Source organism: Podarcis muralis, chromosome 8, assembly GCF_964188315.1.
Source record: "Podarcis muralis chromosome 8, rPodMur119.hap1.1, whole genome shotgun sequence".
In the NCBI taxonomy this organism is placed as follows: domain Eukaryota; kingdom Metazoa; phylum Chordata; class Lepidosauria; order Squamata; family Lacertidae; genus Podarcis; species Podarcis muralis.
In genome coordinates this window covers 32,258,877-32,286,362 of record NC_135662.1, presented here as the reverse complement: position 1 = coordinate 32,286,362, position 27,486 = coordinate 32,258,877, and the positions used below count along the sequence as shown (strand labels likewise).

Sequence of the window (27,486 nt, the reverse complement as noted above, 5' to 3'; positions counted from 1 at the left end):
TTTTGTACTCTACTGTATTACAATTTTAACTCCATAGAATTCAAATTTTAAAACAGTAAAATACAATAAAGAAGTGCAAAAATACAATTAAAATCGATATGAAATGTGATGGATGTACAGTTCCCGTCTTTTAACCACAAATCTACAAACATGCCATGGGCCAACTAAATGAGGCTCACAGACCACAGTTTGGGAATCCTTGATCTACGCTGCCCTGAGCCTCTTGGAGAAAAGGCAGAATACAAATATAATGTTCATTATTAAATAAATGGCCCAAGGCATAGTACAAACAAAACATGGCTACAACAGAACACAAAATCACATGAGTAGGAGACGATGATAGGACAAGACATGCATTAAGTGTTCAAGTAATTTATAGGTGGTGCAAGTTGCAGTCAAATGAAGAATTCAAGCCATGCTTCCTCGGGTCAGAAGCCTCCTGCCTAACTCCACATTAAAGGATGAACCATGGGGATTAAGAAAGTGGAGAAAGTGGCGAATCAAGGGTTCCCTACGCAGTCCCTGGACTTGGGAATGAGCTGTGAAGATCAATACAGCTTCCACTAGGTGCCGCAGCAACTGAGCCAAAAAAAAGTCACACCCTCTCTAGGGACAGCCATGGAGGAGGAAGAAGAAGAGGCTAGTTTTGGAGGTTTTTTAGCTAAGCAATGAAGGGGTCCAATAACCAGAGCTCTGCGGCCCAATAGAAACAGGTAGGTATTTATATAAAGTGGACGGAGAACTTCTTTCCCTTTTGGGAGTGGGGGGCATCCCTTATTTCAAGGCACGTCCATTCCAAGGAGGAGGAGAGCGTTGGGCTCTTTCTGGCTGCTCAGGCGTGCTCTTTTATTTTGTGTTTGTTTTGCCTTCCGAGAGCAGCACGCTGCTCCCCGGGCGGCCGTCCCTCTCACCTGCGCGCCTCGTCCGCCCCGCAAGGGCGACCGACCAGGCTCAGGACGACGACGACCGAGTCCCCGACCCGCCCGCCTCCGGGGCAGAGCGGGAAGGAGGGCGGCAAGGCAGGGAGGCGGCTCCCCTCACGCCGCGGAGGCTCCAGCATCTCCCGAGCCCGGCGTCAGCCGGTGCCCTCGCCTCTGCTCCCCCCCAGTCCCTCCCGGTGTCCCGTCGGGGCCCGTCCGGGCACCCCCCGCGGCCTCAGTTACCTGGTTCCCAGGGACACTTTGGAGACGCCTCCAACATCGGCAAACACTAAAGAGAACTGACCCCGCCGCCGCGCCTCGGCCGCCGCCGGCCCCAACCAACCGCTCCGCCACCCCCCCGACGGCCGGCCGCGGCGCTAGGCCCGCAACCGCCGCGGCCTGCTCGCCGGTGCCGGCCGCAGAGCCACGGCCTAGAGCTCCCTGGACCATCCCGCTCCCCGGCCGCCGCGGCGGAAGCCTCCCCGCGCGCGACCCCCGCCGCCGCTCCCCCCCTCTCCTGGCGGCGCAAATGGCCCCGTCCGCATCCCCTTCCCTTCGCGCCGCCCGAGCGGCGGTGGACTCGCTGCGCCCCCCAGCGGCAGCTCCGGGCACCGCAGGGCTCTTTCCGAGAAACGTCGCTTTGGTCCGCCGGGTTTGTGGCCCCCCGTGTGGGCAGAAACGGAGCGGGGCTGCTAGGCGCTGGCAGCCGAGGAGGCGCCTGGCTGCCACTCGTTGCACCTGCATCGGATCCGAAACAGGAGCTCCGCTGCAGACTGAACGGACTGCGCTGCGTTGTTCTTTTTCTTCCTCCCCCGCCCCTCAATTGTATGCAAGCCTTTTGAGGATCAGGCGCAACACTATAGGCAAAGTAGATTTACTCTTTAAGAAAAGTAGGTAGTTGGAGGCTGGAGGTTTCAAGGGCTCAACCCAAAACAGGCTCCCCTCAAAAATAATATTCTGCTTCAGCAATTAGTTCTCCACTGTATTTTGTACAATTTATATTTTTATCCCACATCCTCCTCATTTTATCGCCACAACAACCCCGCAAGGTAGGTTAAGTGGAGAAGGGCAGTGATTGGCCTAAGGCCACCCGGTAAGCTTCATGACCTTTAGAATAGGGTGGCTCCCCACATCCCACCCCAAGGCTTGAACTATTTTGGCAGCAGAAGGGGAGAAAGAAAGCAAACGTACAGTAGACTCTGTGCTGAGGGTGGGTGGGCTGAGCCCAGCATCCTGATCGGGATGCGGATCTCCCCCTTCCTGTTCATCAATCAGTCATATGATCATGATGGTGATGATAGTATTAATTAATACAGTGGCGTAGCGTGGGTTGTCAGCAAGTAATTTGCGCCCCCTAACCCGTGGATTTGCGCCCCCTAACCCTAACCCCCAGATGTTGTGCCCGGTGCGGCCAGCCCCCCCTGCACCCCCCACGTTACGCCACTGAATTAATACTTTTATTATTTATACCTGAGGGGGCATGGGGAGGATGTCTTTCTGTCTGTACTGCCTGCTCTCGATGGGGATGCACTACCCTAGGAGCACATCTGTGGTTTGGAGGTGCTCCTGGTTTCAACACTGTCACTGGAGGCTCAAGTGCTTCTGGGTGCCTTGGACTTAGTGGCTTGAAGTGCCTTTTCCCATCTCTAGCTGCTTCACCAGCCATGGCCCCATTTGACTGGGCCATGGTACACCAAGCTCTGATGACTTCCAGATTGGATTATTGCAATGCGCTCTACATGGGGCTGCCCTTGAAGATGACCTGGAAACTTCAACTGGTTCAAAATGAAGCAGCCAGATAGCTAGCTGGGACATAACCCCCATTTTAAAGCAGATGGATTGGTTGCTTGTTTGATTCTAGGCCCAACTCACTGAAGTGTTTAAAGCCCTCAACAACTCATGTCCCAAATTCCTGAAAGACCGCTTTCTTTCCTACAGACCCCCATCCCCATGTGTTAGGATCAGCAGAGCGGGTGATAGTAAATTGTTTGAAAGCGTTTTTAACACTGTTTTAATTGTTGCAACCCGCCCTGGAGCCTTATGATTAAAGGTGGGTAACAATACATGTTACTAAAGTTGCATGTAGAATCAAATGACTTAGGAGGACTAGCCAGGGGGCTGCTGCCATCTTTCAGAATCTGATATATGAGGCAGCCATCTCACACTCCCTAATGGTAGGGCTAGTCTAGAAGGAAAGGGCTCTGCTTGACAGAAAACTGTAATCACTAGGACCTAGCTAATGACAGGCCACTCTGAAGAGGCCAGGCCCTTGTATTGTCTCCCCCACCCAATCTCCAAAGTAGTTCTAGATATTGCTTCTCCATCATTCTCTCCTCCATCAAAACCCAAACTTTGCCAAAGTACCGTATTTTTCACCCTATAGGACGCACTGGCCCATAGGACGCACCTAGTTTTTTTTTGGGGGGGGGGAATAAAGGGGGACAAATTATCCCCCACCCCCCAGCCGCGGATATCTGCCTGAAGCGCAGAACTCCCGCGGGCTCCCCAGGCTTGCTGATAGCTTCCTGAAGCCTGGAGAGCGAGAGGGGTCGGTGCGCTCAGCAATGTAACTCCTACTGAGAAGTGCAGTGCTATGTCCAGTAATGGACCTGTACACGAGGCTCTAGTGATGACTTCTGATGAACGTGTGCCAAAATATAACTTTTGCAGAATTAATCGAGTCTATGTAATTTTAACAAACAAATCCATGCATTTATTAAGAGCACTTCTAAAATAAATATATTAGGGTGATACCTAATTAATTTGCAGAGCAGACACATGGAAATCAATGGACTTAAAATTATTCAAGACTACATTGATTTCAGTGGGCATGTCTTCCTCCTCATTTTTCAATTCATTGTAGGTTTGTCCTATTTGATAGCATTGTGTTTATAAAATAAAGAGCTTTAATTCTATATTTAACTTGCTTCAGTACTCTTGCCCAGCCATACTTTCAGATAGCAACACTGTAATTTCAGTTCTGTGACTTTTTTCCTGAAGAAAACACCTCCCTTGTTTTTCTGTCACTGCTATAATTCCTGGTCTTCCAGACTTGCTTGCTGAACCACACAGCTGAGAAGCATTTAGTGGACAGAGAGAAGCCTGATAACATGGGTCCAGTTGCAGGCATTAGGGCGTCATTCTCAGTAAACATATTTCTTAGGCAGACTTGTAGCATACATTATCACTAAAAGCCTAAAAACAATGTAAGAATATGAAAGGTTATAATCCAGCTTGTTGCCTTTGCTGTGTATCTCCTTCAGTAAAGAGAACAGATCCTAGGGAAATAAGAAATATGAACTCTAACAAGGAACATCTTTTTAGTACAGCAAAAGACTGCATAGATATCTGCATGCCTTCACAGATGTAGGCAATTTATGGGCTATTGTTGACACGAACTATATCCTTATTCCTGAACAAAATTAGAGTTCTTAGTATTGAAGTTGTCATCCTTGTAATTGGCACCTAGACAGAATTGGTGCTCTGTTTGAAAAAGTACTTTATTGAGGAATAGGAATGTTTCAAACACAGATAATTTTGTACATAAAGAAACAGACTACATCTCAATAAATTAGTTCAATTGTTCTGCTTGCAGAAAATATCACAACTGAGTTGACCTTCTAAAGAAAGGATTTTTCAGTGCAATTGGACAATTTACACTGCAAACCTAGCCCCACGTATCTGAGTGCAAGCCCCGTTGAAATCAGTAAGACTTGCTTCTGAGTAGACATGGTTAAGATTACACTGAAATTCTACACATAATTACTTAGGGGGTAAGTTCTATTGCACTCGATGGAACACCATTCTGAGTATGCATGAATGGGATTGCACTTCGTGAAACATCATTGACAATAGTCTAATTATCTCTTCCTTTCTCCAGTTTTACGTTCAAAAACATTCCTAAAGGTTTTGAAGAACAATGTTTTCATGGCATGAATTTTGAACTGTTTTATTACTGACCAGAACAGACAAGCAATTTTACAGTTCTACTGCTCAACTGCTGCTTTTCTGCAAGTATACCCACAGGGCATTCAGTACATTAATGAAGCCAGCACTAGACAAGACCTCCAATTAAAGTGAAATCATTTGCTTACCACCTCATGCTTTTTAACCCCCACAAAAGATGTGTGTCCTCCTGCAGTTTTAAGGAACACACACAATTCAAAAGGTATTTGTTACTTCAGACACGTTATTCTCAATAATTCAATCTGCATGCATGCTAACCCTCAGATGCAAATTGAGATTCTATTTCTCTTGAATTGTAAACTGTTCCAAGTTCTCTTTAACTTGAAGAGACACTTCTTTAAAAAATATATGAGTTGATGTACTTAAAAAGAAGTTGAAAGGAAGATTCAAGCGGATTAACTTAATTGAAAGGGCTTGCAGGCGTATTAAAACTGCAAGAACTAAAGTTCAGATAAAAGGTACACCACAGGTTGTATGAAAGGCATGACGTACAAGAAGTTGTCGGTATAGTTAACAAGCAGAGTCTGTCAAGGATACTTTAAAAGAAAGTCTTCATTGGAAGGAATGATAATGTAGGGCAAAGCCAGGGCTGGGTGCACAGATTTTGGCAAAATACATACAAGTTGACAGGCAAGTGGGGAAAGGGAATCTTAGGAGCACATTGTGTAAAAACATTAAGAAAGAAAACAACTCATTTAAATGTATCAGAATCAGGAAATTAGCCAGGGAGTTGTTAGGATCTTAGAGAGCAAGGGGGGGGGGGGATATGTTGAAAGGTAATACAGAAAAACTGAACAAAGTATTTGCATCTTCACTGCAGAAGTGGAAAGGTGGATACTATATATGGACAGGTTTCTTTTCCTGAGGAGTGAGTGAATCTGAAGGACGGAGTCAAAGGTGCCAAGAGAAGCTGAAGGAGTTACTGATGAGTTAATGATTAGCAAATCTCCAAGTCTGCATATCATACAGGAAGAGATCCAGGAAATAACTGAATAGTTATTTTGATGTCTGTTCCAGGTAAATTTGGGTAACGTATTATTAAAGCTAAAATTAGTAAACATATGTAAGTACAAGTCTTGCTGCAGAATAAGGATGGCTTCTGTAAAGGAAAGGCATGCCTTACCAATATGACAGATTTCTTATGAATCCCAAAAAGCATGTGAATAGGGTAGAATTCCAATGTGAAGTTAGCAGTGATCTAGTAGAATTTCTAAGTAAATTTAGCAGTGACAGGATAAGAAGGCAAGTCCTTGTATGGATTGGCATCTGCTGTGCTGGTACAGAGCAGGAAGCAGAGAGGAAGAGACATTTTTCACAATGAAAGGTTAGAAGTGACGTCCCAAGATGATTTGTATTGACACAAATGGTTTTAAAATAAGTCCTGTGGAGATAGGGATGAATAGTGAGATGGCCAAGCTTTCTGATCACATCAAATTATTCCACGTGATAAAATGAAAATGGATTGTTAGGAGCTCTAAAAGGACTTCTCCAAACTGGGAGAACGGGCATAACATAGCAAATGCAATTCAATATGAGTGCACATTGGGTCAAGAGCGCCTAACTTCACCTGTTTGCTTGGTGTGCAGCAACTGTTAAAAATGCAAATCCCATGCTAAGGAGTATCAGGAAAGGGATATGAAAAATTTAAAATTCAGTATTATGTCTTATATAAAATCTATGGTTCAACCACATTTAGAATAGTGTGAACTGTTTTGGTCAGCTGTTTTCAAAAAGAGCAACACAAAGCTGGGAAAGGGCAGCCAAATGATCAGAGGCTGGAGCACCTTTCCCAATTAGAAAGCTTAAGTGTCTGTGCCATTTAAGTTTTTTGGGGGGGGGAGTTGATTAGCAGGGAATAATAATAATAATAATAATAATAATAATAATAATAATAATAATACCCCACCCATTTGATGGGTCCCAGCCACTCTTTAAAATTAAATATGTGTGCAGATAAAATGGGTAGAAATAAGCTTTTTTCTCCCATTTCCATAATGCACAAGGTTATCCAATGGTATGGATTGGCAGAACATACACAGTACATATTAATTCATGGAATTTGCTGCCATAATATATGGAGATGACCAGCAGCTAAGATAACTTTGAAAGATGTTTAGACAAGTTAGTGGAGGATAGGACTGTCAATTGCTACTAGTCATAATGGAATATGCTACCTCCAGGTTTGAAGACAGTTAAGTCACCAACTGAAAGATGCTGGGGGTGCAACGCTAGAAGTGAGTTATTGCCTTCATGTCCTGCTTGCTGGCTAATGCAGGAGATGGGATGCTGGATTACATGAGCCTTCGGTCTGATCCTGCAGGTCAATTCTTATGAAACAATTTTCATTGCTGAAGCAAGTAATTTCATCCATCACAAAAGCAAGAAGAACTTCATTGCTAATATGAAGTCTTACGTTGGTGATTGCCTATTCCTGATTTAAATTAAGATTAATAGTATTTTTAGATAACAATCAAGTTCTTTGAACACAGCAGTAGCGTAAAAACACCCAGATACTTAATTTTTTGTTTGGTAATTTGTATTTAATCCATACTGTGATATTTATATAAATGAAAATATGTGCATGGATTGTTTTTAAGAATGGACATTAACATCCTTTTAAACAATTATTCTGTAACATAATCCACAGTGTGGGAACAATTACATTAGTCTTTTAGATGGACAAAGTAATCTAAAGTTTCAGATCTATGAAGGTGTTCCTTCACTGTGGATTAAGAGAACAGATTGACATGATGAATTATGTAAATCTGCTTTGCGGAAGAAAAATATACAGTTTTCCAACATTCCTTAGATGATTTATGCAAATATGAAGATGCTGATTAAATATTCAGTGGTTACTGCTCATGCATACTATCAGTATGTATACATCTCATAATGGATTGTTATAAATTAATTTACAAGTAAAAATATAGGAGAAAATTATAAAGAGATATACACCTTCCAATCCCTCAGTGTTTTGTTTTTTTTTTTGGCTTGAACAGAAATTGAAGAGCAATAGTTCTCATTTTTTAAAGGAGGACTATGAACATCTACATACAAGTTTATACCCACAGCATCTATTCACTTTTGATTAAGAAGCCAATAAAGTTTCCCTCAAAATAGAAAACATAACAATTTATTGTTTAAAACAGCCCTACCAAATTGATAGTTTGCAATTCAGTGCCAATACAGAACACTTATTTTCTTCCATTTGACTTGTACCCACCCCTGAGTTTAATGATTATATTTGTTTTAAATATTAGAGAAGATACAGTAGTATGTACATATCTATAAAATTTGTAAGTTACAACACAGCAGTAAAAAAAAACGCTAGAATATCTTCAGCCAATCCTAGTAGGTTCTTTTAAGCTAAGCTGACCTGGTTCTTACTTTAAAAATCAAGTAAGAGTTGTACTCAATTCAGACATTCATTTATTGACTACTAGGTTTGATTTTCTTTTTAGTGCAATAAGGCAACATTAAAAAGAGCTTTGAAATAGAAAGTTTGCATATGTGTAAAGGTAGTAAGTTTATAAAAGACACATCAGTGCTTCCTAAAAAGACAGCCTAGATGCAGTATCATAAAATTACACAGAGGTGAAGAACAATTCACTATTGTTTAACAATTGTTTTTCTATATAAAAGGTAAATCTAGTTGTAGGCAGATCTTTGAAGGAGAAAACCTGGAAAAATTGCTATGGCTGTATGGGACAAGGTAAGAAAAATATACTTTTGTCTAAACTTAAATAAAAAGATCCACACTTTTTTGTCAAAACAGTTCGTCTCTGTCCAAAATGTATTTCTTCCTTTATAGTACAGGATTAGAAGACAAGATAAATGTTTACAAGGTAAAGAAATAATTTACAAGAAAATATCTTCTGACAGCTTTTCAGTGAAAATATTGTTTTGTAACATTCAAATATGACATACAACACAACAAAAGAAACAGTGAACTCAAACAAAAAAATTCAAACGTATAAATACATGAAATATTGTGTAGGCAACAGGGCTCATGCTGAAGGCTAGTATGAAATAACAGTGTGCAATCTACTTGGAAAACAGCTCTAGTGTACATATTAACAAGCCCAATCATGGACTGCAGCAAATTCAGTTTTGTCACTGCCGTCTGTTCCCATTTTCAGAACAAAGTTTGCCTTGATTAAATCACCCCTACTCTATTTTATTCATACCTTTGTTTCAGAAATATAATACACACACAAAAGGTATCCATTTTACCATAGGGCTATAACATAGTACGTACCTCTCTGCTGATATAACTTGGGGGGGGGGGGGAGGAATTCATTGTGAAAACATTGAGAGTTCAGTAAATATGCAATGATCTTATTAGTTCTTTAGCTAAGCATGTTTCAACTCACGCTGCTAGTTTTTTGATCACAGTGCACAGAATCCAAATCTAAACAATTAGGTGGCTTTCAAAGTAAAGATAGGTTACTTTATAATACCAATATACTTACAAACTTTTTATAGGCCCTATCATGCATCTAACTTTTCTTGTGGCAGGGGTATAAGTTTCCTGATACAATCTTTTGCCGGCAATGGGTACACCAAAAACCGTCAAGAAATTCTTATTATTGCACAATACATGAAGACCTGGAATTCTCCCAAAAAATTTAAAGATTGAATTCTGACATTTTCTAACACCTGCATTAATACTGTATGACTAAGAAAAGCACGTCAGTAGCATGGACTGAACCAGCGATCAACATGCGCCCAGAATGCACACCAGTAAAAATGCAGTCAAGGGAAGTAGTCTTCATTGCCTATTTGTCACTTCCAGTCAGAGGTTAAAAGTTCAAAGACTGAATGATCAAAGTGCTCATTTTCTCAGTAGGACTATCTTCTGTTAGGAGTATCACAAAATGGTGGCATCAACAAGTGTCATCTTTAAAGCAAAACAAAAACAAAATTATGTACTAAACATATATTGATGTCCAAAATCTACAAAATTATTTAAGGCCAAAATATCACCTACCAGCACATATGGTAACAAGGTCAACATATATTGATTTGCTTGTTCAATAAAGAACCCTGGAAAATTATGAAAACCTACACATTCTGGAAAAACAGACCACATAATCTGAACCAATGTATTGCTTTGTTCTGTTTAAATAAATTAAGGCCAATATGCAAAGAACTATGAACCAAAGCAGATTTTAGGCTTGCTTTTCTTCAAACAACAGTTCATCCCTCTATCATTGCCATGGGACCTAGATTTTCAAGGAAAAAAGGTTCAGAATTCCGCTAGGTTCTGCTCTTGATCTTTCCCATCCAAGTCCAGCCACAGCAGATATTATTATCCCTGATAAGATACTCTGAATGCTTTTCTTTCATTACCCTCCTGGCTTGCACAGTGGAGAAGGAGATTTTGAAGAAGCACACGGGGAGAGGAAAGGGAATTGCATAAGTGGAAGTCCTCGCGCAGTTGGATACAGTCCAATGTAACTGGTACCCATATACATCATGACCAGCAACTCCTTACATGCACCTAAAATAAAAGCTGACTCTTTGTATGTGTCACAACTTGGCTGGGGGCTGGAAGGGTTCTAGTGTTATGGACTTCTTGAGTTGGATCCAAACTGGCCATTCCATAGACAGAAGGCCTGTTGCATTTTGCAGAAGGGACAGAGATCCAGAAGAAGCTCCCTGCTGGTGGAAGGGGGGGAGGAACTAATTATTGCCAATTCCCCTTCCTGCTTCAGTGTAGCCATGCAATCTCTCATGTTATTCCAGAGAATACCCCAACCCCCAAATTTTCAGGAGGCACAGGAAAGCAGAAATTAGTAGAAATTGCCTCCTTGCTTCCTCTGGTAAAAGCAGAATTCCACCAGTTAGCTGCAAGTCCAGATCCAATTCAATCTCTGTGGATATCGGAGGCTTATTTTTACACAGGATACATGGGTGGCCTTCAATGAAATTTTACTCAGAGCAGACCCATTGGAATTAATGAACATGACTAAGTTAGGACTATTAATTTTAAAAGATCTACTCTGAGTAAAACTCAGTTGAAGACCACCCAGGATACAAAGTGCTGCCTTATATCAAATATGATAGTACTGTGTCCACTCACTGCCAACAGCTTTCGACAATGTCAGGCATAGGTTTTTTCTAACTAAACCTGTTACTAATGCAGCAAAGGACTGAACCTGGGGCTTTCAACATAGCATGCAAGTGCTCTACCATTAAGCTATCAATCTTCCTCACATACAGTATTGTGTTCAGTAAAGCAAATCTAACCACTGTTATTCCCAGGAACTTCAAATGCTCTTAGATGCATTGCTTATTTCTTCAAGGTCAATACATACCATGATACCACCATTTTGTTTTCTTTGGATTCTTGTTACATGTTCTTACATAAAATGAATTATCAGGTGGTCGTCTCTGCAATAAAGGCCCATCAAATCAGTATATTTCTGATATACAGTATAAGATTATACATACATGCAAAAAAGGCATTCATAGCAATGATAAGCGAACTTGACATTTAGGAGCTTTCTTCTTCTCCAACTCTTGCCAGCTTGAAAAGTCAAAATACCCTCTGATTGTGCTGCAAACTTAATGGTTTTTGAAGCAGAAAGGGTTATTTTACCTATGCAATAAAGATTCAGTGGAATAAAAGTGAACTTGAGATGCATGATAATCATGTAGGCTCTTGTCTTCGTTTGCGCATAATAATTTTTTAAAAACTTTTAAGGTGCTATAATTTATATTTGCTGAAATAAACTAACATAGGTTAGCATTCTAGCATTTGTCTGAATAGACACCAAATTATTATTCAATAAAATGTTTGCATACCTTACAGTGCAATAATCTATGCACATCTACTCAGAAGTAAGTCTCCCTGAGTTAAATGGGGCTTTTAATCCCAAGTAAGTGCACTGGAGAGCAGACCAAGTGCATTCTGCTATATTCCGACACTCCTTTTTGTTACATGAACTAATTCAGTAACTGAAATTGGTATATACACTATTCAGTCTTAATGTTTGTTATTTACTGCATTAGAAAAGCAATTGCCTTTCTTCTACACAAAACCTTATTATTGCAGTAACAGTTACTCAACAGAAATATTCCCCCCCCAGTAAATATTGACTCATTTGACCTTCAGTTCCAGCATATCACTTAACTTAGAACTACTAAACTATTCCATCACGCTTAGAAAGGGAAAATTAATAAGTATCAATAAAACCTCAGTTTTAGAATGGGAGGTTTTCGTCGTATCACAAGGCTATTTCTAAAGACTTACCTTTTCTTTGCAGCTGGAAAGCATGCTAATAATGCTAAGACAAACTGATTGCACTGAAAGAGCTGGAGACCAGTCTTCTGTTAGAATAGATAAACAGATATGACCATTGCTATAAACATGAGGATGAATGGGAATATTTTCACCAGTAAACATGACCTAAAAATAAAATAAAGAATTAATATATTAGCATTTTATTGACAGTCTCTCTCTCTCTCTCTCTCTCTCTCTCTATATATATATATATATATATATATCACCTATGATTTACTTAATTTGAGAGGGAAATTACACAGTTTATATAACTTCCATGTTTTATGACATCAATCATTGGACCAAAACATATGCCTTATGAAAAGACATAATTTCAACCAAACTAAATAATCCATACTCATTATTCCTTTTCCAAATTTGGAAAAAACATCAATTACATCCTACTTTCCCTATCTTGTAATATGTAGGTTTTAGAGTCTATCACTTGGTCATCCACTATGTAATAAATGGGATTTCACTTCTTCTTTTCCATATACAATAATTCCTAAGGTATGATTTCAGATCTTCTTTTATTCCATGCACACAACACAGATTTTGCTATTTCTTTCTTTTGCCCAAGATAAGGATATTGTTTAATCATCAAACTGGTTGACCACTTGTTACACAATAAGGTGTCCAATCAATTTACATCATATTTAAATACATGAGCAAAAGTAAAAATACATTATAACATCAACACATTCACATAAAAGCACATGCTATTCATGAAAAATACACAAAGCTTCTCCTCACCCTCAATAACAAAAGCAGAAAACTGTGGCAGCACACTAATAGTGAATAATGTCATCATGGTCTAAGAAAAAAAGGTACGGTAGTATTTTACCTAGCACCAAAAAGATGTCAACGAACATGCCAGGCAGACCTCATTCAAAAGCAGTCCACAAAAGGAAAGTCCTTAACCAGGCCCATGCAGAGGGTTGGGCAGCTGGGTATACATGCCCTGGTCCTCAGAGGGCTAAGCTAGCTTAGGGGCCCCACCAAGGACTGACTGCTTTTTTGTTTGAGTTTATAACTTTATTCTAATATAAATACAGGTAAGTCACAGAATTTGTGCAGCATTTTTTGGTTTCAGTGAAAAACAGCTAGCCATGTTACATATAAACTTTAATCCAGTTTGCTCCTGTTTAATCCAGTTTGCTCCTGTTTAGCAAGCCATTTTTAAGTCACAGGCACGAAGGCAAATTTCTGAGTGCTAAGGATGAGGCATAAAGATAAGGCATGGTTCACAGTCAATTGCTGGAACAAGGAATGCCACTCAAAATGTCAATATTATTTGCCATGGTGGATAATTAGGTGCTCAATTTATGGCTAAACTATTCTTATTGCTCGGGAGACAAAGAACAAACAAGTGAAATCTTCAATGATACATTGGGCAACAAATATTAGTCATAATGTAGAAATGGATGTACAGGAACGTTTATGGAACGTGGATATAAAATTTACAGCATGTTATAGTTCAAGAGAAAACTATATGAAAATGCTATATAGATAGCACCTAACACCTAGAAAATTGGCAAAAATGTATAAATCAAAATCGAATATGTGTTGAAAATGTAAAGAGAAAGTTGGTACCTTTTTCATATGTGAATGGTACCTTGCAATAAGCTTACTGGGAGATTATGTAATTATGTAATTAACTGAAAAAGTTATGTAATTAACTGAAAAAGATAACATTTATTTTTTAAAAACCCAAAAGCTTTTTTGAGAAATTAGGGGATCAGAACTATCTAAACCGTATATAAATTTATTTATGTATGCAGCCACAGCTGCAAGAATGTTATGTGCCCAAAAATGGAAGGAAGAAGAGGTCTTGACATGAGAATAATGGATACAGAAGTTAATGGACTACGGCGAAATGGCGAACCTACCAGGAGAATAAGAAATCAAGATAACATTTTAATTTTTTTTAGAAAGGAATGGAAATGGTTTATTGAGTATTTACAAACAAACAGTAAATAGATTAACACATTGGCAGGATTAATGTAAAAACCTGCAGTTTCAAAATATATATGGGAATAGATATATAAAATAATATGTTGAGATAATTTGGAGTATGCAGGAAGATGAAAAGAAATGTAAAGAACCACAGAAAGAGGGGGTAGTGAGTTGGAGTTTGAAATGTTAAAATTATGATTGAATAATTGTTGTTATATACTGTATATAAATGAAAATTATAAATAAAAACAAAACAGCACTTACTGCCAGAAAAAAACCCACTATTCTTATTGCTCTCTGAAGAGATAACACAATGTGTGATATCCAATTGTAGCATCCCACTTATGCACAGAGGCCTTCCCCTTCCCCACTTCAGCCTCCCATGTAGTGCCAAAATCTGCTCCACAGGATTGGGCAACCCTCCAGAACAAGGGAGGAGAGAAAAAGGGAAATTCCACAATATCTGCTGGAGTGGCAATGAGTTTCGCCCAATGAGTTGTAATCAATGTATAATCAACTTTTGCTACACAAGAGGTTTAAAATTGAAACTAAATATATGATAGTGTAAGTTACCTGAGGAGAGTCAAATGGATACCGACTACTGAATTTAAATAGCAGCTGAAATTTCTCCCCTTCATATAATGTTCCAGGAGCACCTTCCATGTCTACAATCCATCTTTGGAAATAAAATAAATTACACAACACAGAGAAAAAAATTAGTAACTCAATATATCTAGTGGAGGTTTTGAGTTCTAGTTTGCAAGCAGCTGTTTCCTACACTGAAAAGGGTCTTCTTTTAATCTCATAGTGGCAAAAAGCAACTTTCAATGTTGAGGAAGGTCTAATGCTTACAGAAAAAAATCTTTAAAAGTCCCATTGCATGAGCTAATCCTTGGCCATGTTTAAAGGAAGTCTCTGAATTGTACATTCAGTCTACCACCTCCTGACAGCAGAACTGTGCCTGATATCAAATTTGGACTATAACCTTTTCAAATTTCTAATAACAAATAATATTAGCTATTTCATAGTGGGAGGGGTAGACAGGTAAATTGCAATTCTAGCAAGAGCTGCTTTTGTTTAAATTGTGAATATAAATTGCAAATTACTGTCCTGGTGCACTTTTGACAAAAATTATGAATACATTCATAATTAATCAAGAGCAATGAAGATTTAACTTTATTGAAAGTTAGAGGCAATAGCAAGAAATCTTTTGTGATGCCAACCCCAAAACCTGAACTTCTTATTTCATGAAAAAAAAAGGCTGAAGGATTCTCAATATTCACAAAACTACCAGAACCACATACCATTCTTTTCTATAAAAAGGGATGCCCTTGTAAATCATGTCTCCAAGTGAGCAATGTTTGTACCTAAATCACTTGAAGCTGACAGCACCAGCCAGTCACCCATGCATTGCTGAAAGCAGTTCCTAATTCAGTTGTGTAAACTATGTGTACAGTTCTGAATATTGGACACCTTGATGCTATACTGACAACTGTGTCCACAGCTCCCTTCAAATAAGTCAACAAACATGAACACAAATATTTATAGAATACAGAACAATTGTCCATAGGTTTTTTGCCCTTTCACTTTATAATTATTTCAGTACCTCACATGAAAAGGTAGAAGAAAGAAAACCTTTAAAATCAGTCTGCATTCCAACTGTGGAGTTTTGTGACTCCATTTAGAATGAACAGCCCCAAAACTAGATAAAAAGCAGAACGTTCTTAATTTATTCATTTAAAAATGCCATCTTGGGCATTTTTTATGGAAAGGCAGGATATAAATATAACAAATAAAGAAAACTTCTGTAACTTTACTGCCACCCAACTATTTTGAGAGTAACAGAACAGCTCCAGCTGCTGATTGTGTGAATCCAATACTTACTATAGACTATATCCAATGCTACAGCTCAGCAGGCACGCGAGACTTCTGCAAGCACAATGAACTTCTTTCTCTCCTGTTTGCTCCCTTTTGTCAAAATCTGCTTCAGAGGGGTTAGGGGACCCTTCAGAGCAGACCTGGGGGCACATGGCCTGAGGAGAGGAAATGCAAATCCCATTGCACCAGCGTAACCCTGTGCAGTAGCACTGGATACAACCCCATATTTACACTATACCATACTTGCAAATATATTTAATATAAATGCATAGGTCAATAACTATGTATAAGTATACTATAACAAGCTTGCAAATATAATTAATGTACATGCATAGGTCAGATATTGTACATCTCACAATTTTTTAAACAGTATATTGTTAGGAAAACACAACATGCTGCCCATTTTCAGTTTCACCTAGAAAATAAATTATGAAAATGTAAACACACTGACTGTGTAATTGAATTCTGGACACTCTTTTCATTCAAAGTCATTCCTGGCGGTGGGTCATTCTGTAAAGCCAACAGTTCTTTCTGTAGCCTCTTCTAAAAAAAGAAAGGAGGAGGAGCTTTTTAAATATTTCATAAAGAATATATTCCTTTCAGTTGTAACTGTTTGGTACATATTACTGCTGACCAACAAACAGTATTCCAAAAAGCTTACATGATACATGTCAAAAAATTATAAAAAATATTCATATCATAAAAGACTGACATGTGTCAATGCTAAGCCACTGGTCTAAACTTTTAATTCTGTATGACATTTCTGGAAACATCTTCTGAGAAGTGTAACAACTTATTTTCCTTTGGTACTATTAATTCCATATAGTGGTGTATAGCATTAATATTCGGAGTGATGAGTAGCTTCTTTTTAAAAAAATGTAGCCAAGTAGTCAAGAAATGGAACACAACCTCTGCATCGCCAGTGGAACTTGGGACTTGTATTTCACAAATAGTCACCCATACTGTATGGATAAACCACATAAGAAATGGAGGGACTTTCCGCTTTATGGCACAGGGAGGTGGTGTTCACTGAGAGTTTTGAAGGCCCTGAGTGTGCCTAAACTATTAAACTATTGTGGCCTGCATCTGGAGAGTCTCCTTTTTGAACTTCAGTCTCTTCAGAATTCCTTTGTTACAATGAGGACTAGAGATTTTATTTTAAAATTTATCTCAAGATTTTACTGGGTTTAGAGATTAGGCAAAGCAGACTTCCCTTAATATTGGCATTCTGGCTTTGCTTAAAGGTGCAGGAAGCCTAAAACAGGAAGAAAAGGGAAATACTATTAATAGATGCTGCCCTGGAATCTTCTCATACTAGGAAGTGGGGTGGGGGGAATTGAAATCCGAACCACCAACACAGCATGGTTAGGTGGCAATGAAGAGTTTTGCATAGTGATGTTAAAAAAAAAAGGTTGCCAACATATTTTATTGTGTTGTTGCTATTTTAATTATTGTTTAACTGAAATTTTGTACTTTTTCTGTTTAAATTAACTGTTGTACTCTACCCTGGGACTCCAGCATAAAGAGTGCATGAAAATGTACATAATACCTTGTAAATTATACTGCAATCCTAAACCATGTCCTAACTCTATCCATGTCAACTCAAAAGTTTGTCCTATTTAATTCAATGGGGCTTACTACTAGGTAAGTGAAATTAGGGCTGTGCAGCTTAAACCATGGTTTGGATTGTGGTGTTAGTCACTAACTTGCAACTGAAGAACACACAGTCCTTCTGTTCATTTCAGGTGCAGGCTTTTAATATGGAAAGGAACTGTACATTTTATGTTAATGAAGCAAACATTGGCAGGTTGCTACATTGTAAAAGAAATCCCCAAACATAAGCGGAAGAGGAAGTTTTCACAAATTTACATTGATAATTGGTACTGTATTTCTGTTTCTAGAGAACAGTAGCAGCACTAGCAGCAGTCACAAGTTACACACAAGCTGCAGAGACAAGTTTTGTCCTTTACTTATAGGTATTTTTAAAAAAATGCTCGGGCTTCAGTTGTTCCCCAATGCATTCTCTTATTTTATACTGTATCACAGACCTACTCAGGAGCTACAGAAGTAACAAATGACTAATTTGTTTACTTAAAACAAGGGGAAAGAATTCAACCCCACCCTTTTTACACCCAAATTACTAGGTTATTAGCAAAAAGAGAATCTTTAAAGGAAATTAGAAGCAAAATGAATGGATTAGTACAAGTTTCTGTAAAAGTCGAATACAGTATAAAATTATTAGACAGTAACAAATTAGACACAATTATGGCAGCCTTGAAATACAGGGTCAGCAACTATGAAAACAGGAAAGCTGGAAGGTAAAAATTAAGGTTATCCTGGTACATATCATCCCTTAATTTCACATGGTGAACTATCTGTGCCTTCTCTCTGCCCTACCTCACATTCAACACACTTTATTCAACACACTTTATTAATAAATTTGCTTTACTTTCAAATGCAAAGCAAGGCATGATTTGTTCTCATGTAAGGACACCGTATCCATAGGGAGACAGATCCCTATAGAGCTCAGACTTCTATTTTTACCGCACAGCACACATACACAGGTATTACTATGGAGAATGGAAGGTCTGCAAATGCCTACCATATCCCACCACCACCACGGTCACTTGAGAGCACAGTCAAAGTTGAATGGAGATATGTGATATGCACACAGACTTCCTATTCCCTGGACTGCTGAGGTGGGTGTGAGGAGAAAACAGATTCCAGCAAACCTTATAGAGATCTCTTCTCAAAGGCACTGTGTCCTTCTAGACTCAAGGAAATAGATTTTGCCACTGGAATGCAATCACAGTTTTATCAAATATTTAACACTAAGCATTTGGCATATATTTAGATCATGTGCTCTAACATGCAACATGAAGATGACATATGCAGAAGTTTTTAAAGCACTCTTTGAAGTGGCAGCATAGTTTAGAACTGTTTTAAATGTGCTTTATTAGTTTTTAATAATATAATAATAATAATTTTTATTTATACCCCGCCCTCCCCAGCTAAAGCCGGGCTCAGAGCAGCTTACAAGCAATAATAAAAACAAATTGAATGATTACAACTTAAAAACAAAATTAAAATACAACATTAAAATATTGAAACATGAAAATATTAAAATGTAGCCTCATCGCAGGAGGAGAAGGAAAGAAAAAAGAAAGAGAGGGAGGGAATAAAATTGGCTCCAAGCCAAAGGCCAGGCGGAACAACTCTGTCTTACAGGCCCTGCAGAAAGAAATCAGATCCTGCAGGGCCCTGGTCTCATGAGGCAGAGCGTTCCACCAGGCTGGAGCCAGAGTTGAAAAGGCCCTGGCTCTGGTTGAAGCCAATCTAACTTCCTTAGGGCCCGGGGCCACTAGGGTGTTGCTATTTATGGACCTTGAGGCCTCCGTGGGGCATACCGGGAGAGGTGGTCCCGTAGGTACAAGGGTCCTAGGCCGTGAAGGGCTTTAAAGGTCAAAAGAAGCACCTTAAATCTGACCCTGTACTCTACCGGGAGCCAGTGCAGTTTGAAAAGCACTGGGTGAATATGCTCCCATGGTAGAGACCCCGTGAAGAGCCTTGCTGCAGCATTCTGCACCCTCTGGAGTTTCTGGGTCAGCTTCAAGGGCAGCCCCACGTAGAGCGAATTACAGTAGTCAAGCCTGGAGATGACCGTCGCATGGATCACTGTGGTGAGTCCCTATTGATTTCATAACAAATGCCCATGTACCTCTTTGAAAGACAATGGAAAGTTACCCTTTCCTGCAGGAAAAACCTTCCATTTAGTTTCAACTCTCCTTTTTCTAGTCAAATCGCTCAGAGTGAATGATAGCAGGCCAATTTAAAGTGGCCTCAGATGAAAAATTATTGGGCTACAGTTCCCATCTTCCATGACTACTAGCCACGCTAGCAGGGGCTGATATGAGTTGTACTCCAACACCCTGACACATTTCAGTCTGGCTAGTTCTGAGAACGAGACTGCCTCAGATGCCTAAGTATACAATCTAAGCAAGCAGTTGGTAGTGGGGAGGAATGTATATTTGGCTAGACAGTATCCTTGATGGGATGGTTACTTTTACGTCTTTTTCATTGATATTTCTGGAAGTTTTGCCTGCTGAGGTAGTACAATTACACACACACACACACAGACGTTTTGTATTATTATCTTGCTTTCATTTTTGTATATTTTATTCTGGAGTTCCACAGTGAGGACATTACTATCAGCACCAGTTGTGCCTACATTTGGAGCAGCCCTGTGAGGAAGGTTTTGAAAACCAGTCCTACTGCAGGACACCAGTGGTGGTGACCCAGAAGGGGACAGCACCAAAGGAGGTTGCCTTTGGGACTGGAAGGCATGCCCATTAAATATGTATTTGGATAGGCAGGGAGGCGGGGGATACTGGAGCTGATGGTGTTACCTTTTGCAGAGTCCTAGGCAGATGCAGATATGACAGTGGGAATTGGAAAGGTCAGGTGAAGGGAAGACAAGGCATTGCATGCTCTATCACTTTCAAATCCTTCCTTTAACCCTACATTTCCTGGCACACATGACTGCAACTCATCAAGCTTGCAAGTGCTTCTCCTGAAAGCTAGGCTGATGAATGGTAACACTGCTGCCATCAGGATTTAATCCTGGATGAAGATGCTGATTATTACAGAGATAGGTTGGATGATGGTGGTGAGGTTATCCTCTCCCAATTTGCTTACTGAGTTCCACTGAAGGCTTATGAAGCCAAATGGATTCCTGAAGTCCTTTTGGATTTTCCTACTGACATGCCTGGTGGTTCTGTCATGGTCCTGACTGATCCTTGGAATAGAAAAATTACCCATTTATTCCCAAACACTTATTTGTAGAGTTCAGCTATCTCTTTGGTTTCCAAGGAGTTGAGAATGTAACAAGAATACAAACATAACAGCCTAATCTGTATTCAGTGGCATCTAATAGAGCAATTCTTGCTCTATTACAATTTGTCAAGGAAGGAAACAGAAACTTTGGTGATCCACTGTGACTATTATGCAGATAAAATTACATGCATCCATTCCAAGTTGGACTTCATTTTTCAAACAAAATGGGAGATGTCAGATGCTGTGCATACCTTTCAAACTGTTGGCCAAGATGACATGGACACTCTCCTTGGAGAAGACCAACATTGTCTATACTTGAACACTGTCCATCTTGTCTGTTTAAAACAGCAAGATTGTGCATGTTTAGTTGGATTTCAGAAGTACTGTAACCAATATCATTTAGAGGAGTGGCTCCCACATTTATGAAGCAGGCCTCTGGATCAAGGTGTGATTTCACTGGTTACATTGCTCATTGCATCACCTACATCAAACAGGCAGTGGATGCAATCAAGCTTGAAACAGTGAATACATGCTGGTGGAACTTGTGGAAGGAATGCACACACAATTTCAAAGGATTTCCAACCATTGCCATTGGGGTGGAGAACATTGTGCAGATGGTCAGGCAAATGGGTGGTGGTGGTTTTGTGGACCTCATCCAGGAAGAAGTGGGAGAACTAATTGAGGGTCAACAGGTATTGACTATTGAAGAGCTAGAGGAACTGGTCAGATCAAGTTCAGAATGTGATGATGAGGATGGCAAGCATGAGCCAGCAATTTTCTCAACTCTTCTAAGTGATAAAGCACACAGATGATCCGACTGCAGGGTTTGACCCTTCCATGGAACACAGCCTCAAGATCATCCATGGGATTACAGATGCTCTCAAGGAAATGTTTGACAAGCTCAAGACACAACAGCAGCAGCTGCCAATCATAATGTTCCTCACAAAGAAACCACCAGCAGCAGCGCTAGATGTGGCCATGCAACCCACATCTGGATCTGAACCACAACCAAGCACTTCTGGCTACCAGTCAACCCCCTGGTCCTAATATCATCTGAAGCATCATCCAGTGACAGAGAGGAATGTGGTTTCACATGTCCAATTACAATGAGTCAGTTCTTGACATATGTTCAAATCCTAAACTGTTTAATCCTAAAATGTGTTCAGAGCATAGCATAATCTCATAGTGCTACATCATATTATTAGGTGGGTATTTCATGATGCTACATGCATTTCTTATTTTCCTTCAGCTGCATTTCATTTCAGTGTATTATACATACACTGTGTGCGTACATACCACACACACACACACACACACGCCACATCAGATTTTTTTAAAATAGCACAGTTAAAATTAAGCGAGAATTAGTCGCCCTAGGCCATCTAGCAAACTTCATGGCTGAATGGGGATATGTATCAATGTACCATCATGCATCCACTGCACTAAGATTAGCTTACTTCCTGCTTAGACACCACCTTCAATTGCTAGAACACAAGTTAAACTGCTGGTTTTTAAATATTCAAACATTATTGTTTTTTATTTGCTTAGTAGGAGACTTGCATGCAACACAAAAGAATAAACAAAAGTTTAGCTCTCTAGGCCAGAGCTTTCCAAACTGTGTGTTGTGACACGTTAGTGTGTCAGCTGCAGTGTGTAGGTGTGCTGCACAATGTTCGCCACAGTCCTTGGGATTGGAAAGGAGTTAGTTTCATCACCAATTTGCTTGTAAAACTGAACTGCTGTGTTGCGAAATGATGCATGTCTAAAAGTGTGTCACCAACATGAAAAGTTTGGAAAGTTCTGCTCTAGGCAATTAAACTGGTGCAGTGCCATAGAAAATGCAGAATTCTTTTTTAAATGTGGCCTCTTTGGGCAATTTCTTGCTACTAAATATCTAGTGCCCCATACTAGATACAGTAGAGAAGACCAAAGTGGCAAGCCCTCTCCTGAGATACAGTATACCCTGGGAAACAGGGAAGTGACACCAATAATTGAATGAATGACACATTTAAATTAAATATGTCATCAGATGAATTATTCCCTAAGACTGAACGGAATACAAGAGTGTTCAAGAGTGCTATACAGACATGAAAGCTGGAAATGATGTTACAGTAAATACCTTCACTTGATTCTCTGATCAAATTGCCTAGGGAAATAAGGTATCCCTAGCATATTATCCAAAAGTTCAATCAATACCCCTGACAGCACAGTATCCACAATAAGAAACAAGAGCTAAATTTCACAATGCCAGAAAGTTACCAAGAAATTAGAACAAATACAACACAATTTCTATTGTAACTAAAAGTAGTGCACTTTAACGATCACAGAACTGAGAAACTTGCAAGTTCTCATTCTGCAGTGTAAAAGCTAAGGGAAATGTAAAAGAAGCTGAGTGGTAGAGATGGAGTGGGGAGAACTCACAAAAACATTAATGTTCTGTGAATCCAAAAAAGGCTTCATTTAAAAGAACTATTCTCCAACTGCTCCAACGCAGTTTTACAAGTCAAATTCTTGAAAAAAAATCGGCAAATTTAATCTCCAATCTGGTATTATTTAAACTGAATATAAATAAGGTTTAGATTTTTGTCTGTCCATCTGTTTGGAACATTAGATGCCTGTTATGCATGTTTTGTTTAATCTTGCTTCACATAATTAAAAAATATCCTTTGTTCTTTGATATTAAAATATGTAGTTACTGTATTTCTTATATTTTAACATCAATTCTAAATTGAAATCACATACATATCGTCCTATGTTTTATATTTTATGTAGACTGCTCAGAGGTTTTGATGATTAAGCAGTATATAAATCCTTGTTTCTTTGTTTTAAAAAAAGGCGCAACACTGGATGCACTGCTTATTTCAGCTTTCATCCAAAAGCAACAGAAAGCCCAGTGGAACATTAAAAGACATTAGTATTGTAATATGTGTTTTTCACAGGCAGCCCTATTTCATAGGATGATGTACTTGTCTAAGCTGGTCAAGCTTGTAAGTCCACCTCTATGGGTTGTAGAGCCATTGAAGACAATAGGACATGACTGATTTCAACGGGTCTATTCCGAGTACAGTGGTACATTGGTTTACAAACTTCCTGAAGTCCGTTCTTAAACCAAATCATTCTTAAACCAAGGTGTGCTTTCCCATAGCAGTGGGGGACTCAATTTACAAATGGAACACACACAACAGGAAGTGAAACATGTTCTTATTCCAAGGCAAAGTTCACAAACCAAAACACCTACTTCCAGGTTTGCCGCGTTCTTAATCCAAGTTGTCCATAAACTAAGCTGTTCTTAAACCAAGGTGCCACTGTATAACTTTGTCTACAAAGGGCTGTAGCCCAATACCACCACACGAGGTAATAATGATATAAATAAATGGTGCTGATTTGTTGATTTCGTAGCCTAGCATCTTTCCTAAACTGCTTCTCATGCACCATCACATCAGTAATCCCACAGAGCAGCTCTGTGGTGGGGCGAACTGGGTGAAGGACAGATCTGAACAGGAGATTTCACACCAAACAAGCTTGCTCTCCTTTTTGAAGTCTGAAGGACAAGGCACAATAGGTGAGAAGGGGGTGGGTGGGGGGCGGAGCGGGAGAGAGAGAGAAACGTCAAAGCATCAGGCAGAGGACGGCGCTACCGTCGCCGCTTTGCTTCCTAAAGCAAAACATACAGTGACTAACGTATGCAATAAAAATAAAAAAAGGAGAAGGACGTCAGAATGACTTTCCACACTTCCTGACTTTGAGCGACCCTCCTTAAATCATCCCCTCATGGATCGCCACCCCCCGCCCGCCAAACAACCGCCCCGTATCAGCCCTGCACTGAAAATCACCCTGAAGAAAAGGGAGAAGTTTAAAGGGAAACCCCTGAGGTGCGACTAGACCTGTCACAGCAAAAGCCAGCAAGGCCCATTCAGCTCTCCGGCGCCGGCGCCTCCTCCTGCCTCCCAAGCAGCTGCAGCAGCAGCAGCAGCCCGGGCCAAGCCACCCCAGCCCTAAACCACACCTAAGGGGAGAAGAGCCGGGGGTCACGCACCTGCTGGTTCCGGGTACCGGCCCAACCTGGAGCGCGCGCACCTACAAACCCCCCCCCCCGACCCCAAATAAATGCCCGGCTCCTTTTGCCCCAGCTGAGGGAAGGGCTTCCCTTCGGCCTCTCCCAAACCCCTCGCTCGGCTCCCAGGCTCCCCTCGCTCCGGCGCCAAGTTCCTCATACGGGGAGTCCCTCCCGCCGCTCGCCCAGGAAACGCCACAACAGCCGCCGCTTCCTCCTCCTCCTCCCCGGAGCCGCATCCACAGAAAGCAGCGCAGCAGCAGCAGCAGGGGCACGAGAGGAGAGCCGCCCCCGCGCCAACCGCCGCTCTGCCCTCCCTCCTCCCCCCGGCCCCGCCGCCTTCTTTCCGCCCCCCCCCCACCCTGTTCCCCCTCTCTTTCTCCCCCTCTACACCTGGGGACGAAAGGACACGCCGCCCCAGCCTGGCCGCCGCAAGCTGCTCACCTGCATAGACGCCATGATGGATCCGCCTCCCTCCCTCCCTCCCCCCCTCTCTCTGAGCCGCCGGCCCGGGCCGGGAGGGAGAGAGAGACAGAGACAGAGGCGGAGAGACGCAGCGCGGCGGCGGCGGCAATAGCGCCGGCACCCTTTCCTCGCCTCCTCCCCCACACCCCGTCCGGGTCACGTGGGCGCGCCGGCCAGCCCGAGGAGAGAGCGCATGCGCCGGGAAGAACCGCTGCCGCGGTCGCTTCCAAGTAGGCGAGAGGGACAGTTCCGAGCGGACGTCGAGAAACCCCGTCCTTCGAAAAGCGGGGCGCCAATGTCGGCTGCCTGAAACGGTTCTCGCCTAGATCGCCTTTTTCTCTCATTTTTTGTGGTTGTTTAATCTCTGCTTCCTATTAAATCGAAAATAAAGGCGGCTTACAAAAATTAGAAACCCAGTTTTTTTATCTATAAGATGCCCCGAGTCCGTCAGGGGAAAAGGCGGGGTATAAATAAACATATAATTATAATAATCTTAGGTGCTGAGTGCCATCCTGGTACTTTCCTGCAACCAGAGGAAAACGTTTAAGGTGAGGGTTTCTAGGAGCAACCCAGCAAAGTAAGGCAGACCTCCTACAATCTTGTCCCTGTCCTTTAGGACAGAGGTGGAGCAGCTGTGGCCCCCAGTTGTAACTTCCGTGGTCTGTAGTTGTGCAAATGCTGATGATGAAGAAGAACTACTACTGACAATACGGTTCATGGGTGGCGCTGTGGGTTAAACCACAGAGCCTAGGGCTTGCCGATCAGAAGGTCGGCGGTTCGAATCGCCACAATGGGGTGAGCTCCCATTGCTCGGTCCCTGCTCCTGCCAACCTAGCAGTTCGAAAGCACGTCAAAGTGCAAGTAGATAAATAGGTACTGCTCCGGCGGGAAGGTAAACGGCGTTTCTGTGCACTGCTCTGGTTTGCCAGAAGCGGCTTAGTCATGCTGGCCAAATGACCCGGAAGCTGTATGCTGGCTCCCTTGGCCAATAAAGCGAGATGAGTGCCGCAACCCCAGAGTCGGTCACGACTGGACCTAATGGTCAGGGGTCCATTTACCTTTGCCTTACTGATAATACACTTTTAAATTCATGTATTTGACCAGCACTGCACAATTAAAATAATATTCTAGCCTGAGTCTAAGTTTACTTAGTGAAGTTCTACTGTATTCCATAAAGTTATCAAATAAGTGTACACAAGGCTACCTACTATATGGGAGCCTTTACAATTTCTACTCATGTCACATTGCTTTTTGCAAACTGTTATATACTGTATGCTATCTTGTGATTTGAAACACAAGAATGACTAAATCCCAATTCCCCTGTTGTTCTGCAGGGTGTTTGATTTTTATATTATTAAAAGTAAATGAGATGTTACTCTGTTTTACACTCTTACCTGCTGTAAGAAAGAAACCAGGAAGTACTGTGGTGGCATTCATATTTCTTGTTAAATATTTCTGTATATTAAAAAACTCAGTGTACATTCCAAGGAATCTTGTTCAATAGCTTTCACCCCAGCTGTTCTTGGTCTCCAATTTATTAAAAAGCACCAGCTAAACTCCAGTCGGTTACCTTTCTATGGTTTGTGATTAGTTCTGAGGGACTTACTTCCTACAGAAAGAATTCCAGCAGTGGAATCTGATTGTATGCATGTTTTCTCAAAAAGTTAAGCCCCCTGTGTTGATTAGGACACACTTCTCTATGCACAATTACTGAGGAATAAGCCTTATGCAGCACAGTTGACTGCTGGGTAAACAAACACTACATGGGCCTTCATGGCTGCAGTCCTAAACATACATGGCAGTTAGCTCCATTGAACTCAGCAGGGCTTAAGTAAATACACAGAGTATCAGGCTGTACGTACAACTGGCCGCCTGTAATGAAAAAGCAGAGAAAAGAAAAATGAAACCATTAACTTCAATAACAAATAACCTTTCTCTTTTTGAAATGCTACTTACACTGAATATATTTAGATGTGATTTATTATAGAAATAGAACATATGCTAAAAGTGTGGCTGTCTGGCTTATTGTGAATGCTTCATTCCTTTTAGTTTTCTGCAACTTTGAACCTGACAAGAGACAGAGAGTTTTATTATCCTTAATAACTGCAAATATCTCTTCTGCCAGT

At 40.8% G+C, this 27,486-nt stretch overlaps 2 protein-coding genes and 1 long non-coding RNA gene across 11 annotated transcripts in view; 1 reads left to right on the top strand and 2 right to left on the bottom strand.

Annotated features, from left to right (window-relative positions):
- STAU2 (staufen double-stranded RNA binding protein 2) overlaps positions 1-1,318 on the bottom strand; it is a 136,787-nt gene extending 135,469 nt beyond the window's left edge. For 4 of the 6 annotated variants that reach the window (XM_028736691.2, XM_028736690.2, XM_028736692.2 and 1 more), the window contains exon 1: positions 1,164-1,318. The gene's annotated coding sequence lies outside the window, so the exon portion shown is untranslated. Of the gene's footprint in view, positions 1-911; positions 1,051-1,163 lie in introns of those variants that run through there. The other 2 variants (XM_028736687.2, XM_028736689.2) reach the window with 2 other exon arrangements.
- On the top strand, positions 482-9,491 carry LOC114600508 (uncharacterized). 4 transcript variants are annotated; one of them, XR_013393893.1, is made up of 2 exons: positions 482-713; positions 5,707-9,491. It is a non-coding gene; the product is annotated as an uncharacterized LOC114600508 (long non-coding RNA). The 4 variants fall into 4 exon arrangements; XR_013393891.1 differs by having other exon boundaries at positions 4,801-9,491; XR_013393894.1 differs by lacking the exon at positions 482-713 and adding an exon at positions 1,498-1,969.
- Positions 8,662-25,500, bottom strand: UBE2W (ubiquitin conjugating enzyme E2 W). The gene is made up of 6 exons (XM_028736695.2): positions 25,340-25,500; positions 16,460-16,551; positions 14,704-14,806; positions 12,145-12,300; positions 11,207-11,282; positions 8,662-9,786 (listed from the first exon to the last, which is right to left on the bottom strand). Exons 1-6 carry the CDS (start codon positions 25,352-25,354, stop codon positions 9,773-9,775), a joined length of 456 nt encoding a protein of 151 aa, XP_028592528.1. The 5' UTR covers positions 25,355-25,500; the 3' UTR covers positions 8,662-9,772.
- Between the last annotated feature and the right edge of the window lie 1,986 nt (positions 25,501-27,486).